Here is a 7,742-nt window from a genome sequence, read left to right on the forward strand (position 1 = left end):
TATTTTAGGTGTTTGGTCTGCCAATACCATTAATAAAACTCATTAATCATTTAAAATGTGACGTGTGTCGTGTTTGTAAAATTTTAAAATTTTATTTAAAAACATAAAATTATAATTTGAAAAACCCAAAAAAAAAATTAAATCTAAACCCCAAAACTCTAAAAACCCTAATTTCAAACTCTTTTGCCATCAACGATTGGTGTTGTTGTAGCGCTAGTCATCGTCCTTTGTCGTATGCCACTTCATCAAGCCGGATTCCATCGCTCCTTAACGTACGGCGAGAAAAATTGTTGTAGAAGACGTTGGTCGTAGAAACAGGGGATTTCAACCGTTGAGTGTTCGATCAGTCATGGGACGTTGAGATTTCAGTCGGTTGATGGTCTTGGTGGCGGCCGACAGTGGTAGGGAGATTGAAATTAGGATCTTTGGGGTTTTTGTTAACTTAGAAAATATTAGTTTTTTAAAATAATAATTTTAACTTTTTAAAATAAAAAATTCAAAACAAATATAAAAATGTGACACATGTCAAATAATGATCAGACATTTAAATTAATAACGCCGGAAACGTTAAACATCTACTTTAAAAAAATTAAACACTTAAATTAAACAAAAAAAATATAATTTACACTTATTTTTTCATTAACACAATTTTTTTTTATCAAGAGCCGATCTTTCCATCGAAGACCGATAAGATATGTTTCCAGAAATTTGTCCTTTGGTGGAATTGAAATTGTCCAAATCCAGGGAAATTACAGATCATTTGCATTTTTATAGTCTATAAATAAAACCACCTTCACTATTAAAGTTGACCACGTCTCGCTTTCATATTTTTCTTTCTCCAAGTGCTTCAATGGAGAGTGAACATCAGCCTCCACAAGACAAGGAACCCTCGGATGAACAAGGAGCAAGATCCTATGACTGCACCTTTTGTAAGAGAGGTTTCTCCAACGCACAAGCCCTCGGTGGCCACATGAATATCCATCGTAGACACAAAGCTAAGCTCAAACAACCTTCTCCAACTCATGAAAATGCCCTACAATCTTCGGACATCTCGAAGACCATCCCCTTGTATTCTCTGAAACATCCAAGCTCCGCAACTAGTAAAGACGAAAGCAGCCATGGAAAGTGGCCTTGGGTTCTTCGCGATGATGATGATGATGATGATGATAGCCAAACATACAAAACAACTCAAATCCAAAAACTGCCTTTGTTTGATGAAAATCCGAGCAATCAAGTTCAAGAGGGTATCGAAAAAGAGTTTTCATCGAGTCAGAATTCGTCGATGTCTGAAGTGGACCTTGAACTTAGACTGGGACCTGAACCTAAGGATTCATCATCACAGAGGATACTCAAAAAATTCTTTTAACTTCTAAAGTAAGTTCCCCGCCTTTGTTTTTATTATTTTTTTTTAAATTGTTGGATGATAAATATAATCTAAATCTACACTTACCCTGAAACTCTTTAGGCTATAATATTTAGCCACAAACATTTATGATTGTATTTATTGTATTTTTCCCAATTTTTTTTCATGTATTTAATTATAATATCATGTTTTGTGACATCTATATATAATTAGCAAGGATTTCCCAATTGCTTCTTGTTTGTGAGCAAATCTTTCTTCTCTAGGGTTTGGCTTTGGTTCTATAAATGAGGAACCGAAAACAATGAGAAAAATGAAACAATAGTGATTAGTAAAGGAATTTTCATCCATGACTAATGTGCTACACATTAATCCAAACAGAAGATTATAAACAAGTGATTCCTTTCAAAAGCTTACAACCATTCAGTAAACTCGTTTGTGATTGTTTTCTCAGACTTTTTTTTTTTTGTTCCTCTCCGGTTCTAAGGCTTTGCCTTAACTAATCTGGACCGAGCCGGGTCGCACACCTAACTTTGGTGGGTGAGTCTCCCTACGGAGATTTTCTACATACACACTCAGACCTTGCTACATTGCATAAACTACACTTTGAAACCTTCCAATGGATTGGTTGTATTTTCTATGGACTATGAAGCTTCTTAAAGTGTGATTCAATTGTGATATAATGATAGTATGGTAGTTTACGGGATATTAACAGAGATTCAATTGTTTTAATTGTATTATCATGATAATTTTATTGTGTATCAAGTTTATATAAGTGCTCGGTATTACTGAAATTTCTTCATCTTTCATTGATATCATTTCTAGGCTTATAAAAATTGTCTTGATTATAATGTTTTCAATCTCAAGTTAGAAGATTATCATTAGAAAGATAAGGAATAATAGTTATTTTAGTGAGATTCTTATTATTTTTCATTTAAATATGAAATTTGTATGAATAGCTTTGAAGATCTTTTTACATTTACTGTATGTGAATTTTATAAACAAAATATTTACTGTGAAAAGAATATATATATCACCAAAAATTTAACTACAAGTGCGCAGCATGCATGTCATTGCACGTTTCATAAAGCTTTGGCTGACATTTAGATTTGGAATTTTTTTTTTATATATAAAATGATGCGAATGAAATGAATATATTTTACATAAATATTTAAATTTTAATATAATGTGTAGTTTGAAAATATGAAATATTGGATTTATAAAATCCAAAAATAAATTAAGGGTTTTTAAATCATTACCATATTGACATCTGACAAATTTTAAAAAAGTTAAATTATTATTAGTGATTTTTAAGTATTTTATTACTCAATTTATAGTACGTCTAAAATTTTTATGAAAATTTAAAATCTATATTCCTCACCATTTAGTAGCTTAAATCTTAAAGTACTTGAAGGGGTCATTGATTTGTGAATCTTCGAAAAATATATGTGCACTTTTTGCGTGTCTGAAAAATAAGTTTTACATGGAAAGATGAAAGTAACTATTTAATATTTAAAATAATGTTTTCCGGAAAATGGTTTATCTTATCTGAAAAATATTTTAGTTATAATTAGTTCTGATTTGAAAATATATAAAAAATTTAATAAAAAAATATAAACAGATTAAAGCTTTTTTAAAAAAAAAAATACACTCGTATTGATTATATTGATTATATTTTCGTATCCATACACTGAGTTTATTCTCTTCAATTCTATGGTGTGGGTAGATTTTTCTAATAAAAGTTAGGTTTTTATTAAATAAAAATGTAAGGTACGAAAAAGATAATGTGATTCCACCACAGAAATTTAAAAGGCGTCAAGACAAAATAATATTTAAACTTTTTATTGAATACATATTTTATTTAAAAAAATAGTAACTATCAATAATTTTCATGTTTCCATTAGAATTTATATTCAATAATATTGAATGCATGGAGTTTGAGAGAATCAATCTTACTGATTGCTCAACGAACAGTTTTGAATGTATCGACAAACTATCGCAAAAAGGTGATCTATTTATACGAGACCATTGACCTTTTATTATTAGGAGGTATGTCATCAGAGGCTGGCCATAAATATTTTGAGTGTGAGCACACATATTAATGAGAAAAATTTCCTAAGGTGGGGACAAATAAAATTTCAGGATAACACCAAATGAATAACTAACACAAAGAAATTCATATTTCAGGGTGGGCACATGTCCATCTTGGAAAAACTTATATCTTCCAATGTATGTCGTGATAAATGCAACAAGAAAAACTAAATTATCATAATGATAGAGAAAATTGTATCATAAAAGCATATGAACAACCGTGTCATAAAAGCACACAAACTATTTCAAGAATATATGATAAGAAAAGAATTAAAATGGAGACGATATTGTTAACCTATTTTGACATAACAATTTTTAGGGAAAAATGTTTTTGGACTTGATTGAATTTGTTCAAAGTTTTCAAAAATAATTCAAAGTCCATAAAACTTAAATTTGAACACAAACAGATTTTTTGGGTAAGTAGTACCGATATTGTTCTTACAGTATTGTCGACACTATTTTTTGACCATCTAGGTAAAAAAATATAATACGACTTTCGAAAAATGATGGGTTTTCATTGAAAATGTTTATGAAAAATATAAGAGTTGCCCCCAATCATTTTAAGGTACGATTGGAACACCTAAAATCAACTAATTTTAATAAAATAGTTTTATTTTATCAATAATACCAAATTTTGATCTGCGAAAACTAGAAATTGGATTCGGGAGTCAATCACACATGGGGAAGGATTAGCACCCCACATCGTCCAAAAAATTAGTACATAGTCAATTACCCTATATTTAAAAATTGGAAAATTTGAGTTTGAGGTTTTATTTAATTTAAAATTAATTATGTATGCAAGGTTTTGAAAAAGACTTCGATTTAGTTTGGGAATTACTAGTGGTCACCCCTGAGCATAACGCGGGAGATACACCATTATCCCCTAATAAATGAACATTGTCTTGTTTTGAAAACTTGATGCAATCACGCATTATTAAACCTAATTACACTAAGGGTTAATTAAAGTTTTTTTCTAACTTAAGGTGTCAAATTATGAAACTTAAAGAAACTAGGGGACTAAATCTAAATATGTAGGCACTAATATTAAACTTAATTGGTTTTAATAAATTATTAGATCGAACTACTAAAATTGAACCTCGAGCATTAAGGCGAGGACCAAATCATAAATAATTTTAAGGACTAAAGAGAAATTAACCTAGAACTGAGGCTCTAATTATTAATCTTAATTAATTTTAATATGTTATTGAATTGAATACTTGAAATGGAACCTTGAGCATTAAGGCGGGGACGAAATAAGAAAATTCCTAAATTGAGGGACTAAAAGTGAAATCAACCTAAAATGAAGGCTTTAATAATTAATGATAATTACTTTTAATCAATTATTGAATCGAATAATCGAAATGATACCTCATACATTAAGGCAAGGACCAAATCGAAAATTCATTTAAATTAATAGTCAAGGGACTAATCCTAATGAATCCTAAATCTAGGGACTAAACCTAAAGTTTAAGCAATCCATTAAAGACTAAATTATAAGAAATCTAAACCTAAAGAGTTCAATCTAAAATTAAGATTCTATGGCTAAATTGAAAGAAATTAAAAATAAAAAGGTAGAAATTGAAATAATAAAAATTTAAAGCGCAAAAATATAAATAGCAAAATTAAAGAATCAAATAAAAATAATCATTAACGTGCTAGTGAATTAGTAATATTTGAAATTAGTGACTAAAATAATATAAAATAAAATTTAGTAAATCAAAATAAAAAAAGAAATTGAAAAACACAATGGCTAAAATGGAAGTAAATAAAAAAACATGCATCAAAATTGAAATAAATGATAAAACAGAAAATGAAGGATGAAAACGTATAAACATGCTAAAAGTATAGGGATCTAATCGTGATTTTCTCTTTTATAGTTTTAGTAACTAATAACAAAATAAAAAGGAATAATGACACAAATGGACCCTGCAACTCGAAATAAATAAATAAATCCTCTAGTAACCCAGATGCAAAACGCATACAAAATCGAGGGACTAAAACCCAATATTCCCTAACATGATGCTTGTATAATATATCCCTTTTTTTGTTTAAAATCATTTTCAACCTAAACATATAATTTTTTTATTTTCCCTCTACTCAACTGAGAGTTATACACTCGCCCCTCTATTGTTTATCAATGCCACTCCACCAATCATACTATATCTCATGGTGGTCGAAAACCTTAGAAAAACCAACCGAACCAAAACCCCCTGATTTGCCTTCCTAACTTCAAATCAGAGCCTAAAATCGCCTAAACAAAGCCCTAACCTCCCTCAAAAGCCTCGGCTCTTGGCTTCCCCAAACTCTTATCATCGTCGTTAGAGGTCGAGCAAATCAAATGAGCCCCGTAACAACCTTACCACTCTCTGATCTACCCCAAAATCCAAAACAAGGCCTAAAATCAACATGCAAAGGCCTAGAGACTTAAAGAGTCCCTTAACTCTTCGACTAACCTCACCAGCAATCTCCAACTCCAATGAGAGTCCCCCTAAACCCTTGAGGTAACTAAGAAAATGTAATCTACCAAATTTTGGACTAGTAACTGAAATGTAAATTTTGGAAATTTAAAGGCCAAAGTATAAATTTGTAAAAGTTTAGGGACTAAAAATATAATTTTCAAAAGTTATAATTTTTGGATCGTAAATGAGTAGTTCAACCCAAGAATGGAATTTTAGTGGGTTTTATATTTTTTTTATCTGAAAATTGTATAAAAGATTATTAAGCGATAAAGTTCAGTAAAATATTCGAATATCCAATCGAATCGAAAGTTTACAAAAATTTAAAGGAATGTGGTTTGGGGTTAGAAATATTATAGTAATATTTTTAATCGGTAGAGTTTGATGTGGATCAGTGGAATTTGGTGGAATTTCCATGTTAAAGTGGAATAGTGAAATTAGTGACTAAATTGAATTTTGGAAAATTGAAATGCAAAGAGGGAAATTGATAAATAGGATTTTTTAGATTTATTTAAGGTTATTAAAATGGAGATAAAAGGATGAAATGGAGGTAAATATTAATATTCATTCAGGGTAATTTTGACTTTCGGATCAACATTAATTTTAAATTAATTTAATCCAAGTGTCCCCAAGTTATTTTACATTGAAAACTCAAGAAAATCCTTTCTTCTTCTTCAATTGCCATGGGTCTCCATACCTACGTAAGTGAGTTTTATGTTTTTTTTTTTCATTTTTGATCCATTTTATTATGATTTTGGTCTAAAGTGTGCAATAGAAAAAAAATACTCCCCATTAAATTCTCTATCATTTGGTGTTAATATTTCATAGAATCCTTGCTTGAATTGTGAAGTTGGTGATTATTTTGTATGAAGGGGAGATTAAAAATAAATTAATTAATGTTATATTTTGATGTTGGGAGTGTTATGGAGTTGTATACAATCATAAAAATTGATTGGAAATCATTACGGGGCTATTATGCAAATTTGGTTATTATAGGGAATTATGGAAAATGTTGAAATTGATAATTGATTGTTTGAAATGGAATTGATTGAGAATGTTTGAAATAGAATGGAAATGAATTTTAGATTACGAATTCATGTTGGAATCAGAGTTGAGATCATGGGAATTTGATCCCTAAACTTTCGGCCATAGTGATAAATAGGGGAAATTTACAAAAATAAATTCTCAAGGGCTTGAATTGAATGTTATAATGATTTTGTATGATTGGAATTTTGGTTTGGACCAAATTGAAGCTTGATTGAGTTGGTAGGGATGATTTTGCAAGCATTAGAAAATTGATGGATCAATAAGCAATTGTGGAAAATTTAGTATACTATGCTGGAAATTATAGTTAGATTGTTATAATGTTGATTTTGGATCAATGTGGAAAGTTTTACAAGATTAAGGATTAATTTACAAGTTGATGGAAAGTAGTGGTAAAATAGAAATGTTGCAAAGTTGAGTTATTATTTTGGAAATATTGTGAAATTGTTTGAGTATGATGATTGATATGGATTTGAGTGGATCGTAAATGACCATTTTGGAACATTTTAGGAAATTTTGGGGTTTAATTGGAAAGAAAAGTTTCTTGGTGACTATTGTGAAATGTTGAAAAGTTTAGTGAATAGTTATGAGTAATGATTAATTTAGGGATTTGAAAGGCTATTTTTATTGGGATTTAAATTTGATCAATTTGAAGATAGAATTTGTATCGAATATACATTGATGATAATTTTTATAATTGTTTTAATTCAAATTTGAATTTATTATATTAGTTAAAGTATATTTTGTGTTTGACATTGTTTATTCGGGCAATCGATAAACATGTGGATTGC

At 29.5% G+C, this 7,742-nt stretch overlaps 1 protein-coding gene across 1 annotated transcript; it reads left to right on the forward strand.

Moving 5' to 3' along the window:
* Positions 1–850: 850 nt before the first annotated feature.
* On the forward strand, positions 851–1,366 carry LOC120130169 (transcriptional regulator TAC1-like). The gene has a single exon (XM_039147480.1). The coding sequence runs from the start codon at positions 851–853 to the stop codon at positions 1,364–1,366; it is 516 nt and encodes a 171-aa protein (XP_039003411.1).
* The last annotated feature ends 6,376 nt before the right edge of the window (positions 1,367–7,742 follow it).

Source organism: Hibiscus syriacus, unplaced genomic scaffold (assembly GCF_006381635.1).
Source record: "Hibiscus syriacus cultivar Baekdansim isolate YM2019G1 unplaced genomic scaffold, ASM638163v2 tig00001644_pilon, whole genome shotgun sequence".
NCBI lineage: Eukaryota > Viridiplantae > Streptophyta > Magnoliopsida > Malvales > Malvaceae > Hibiscus > Hibiscus syriacus.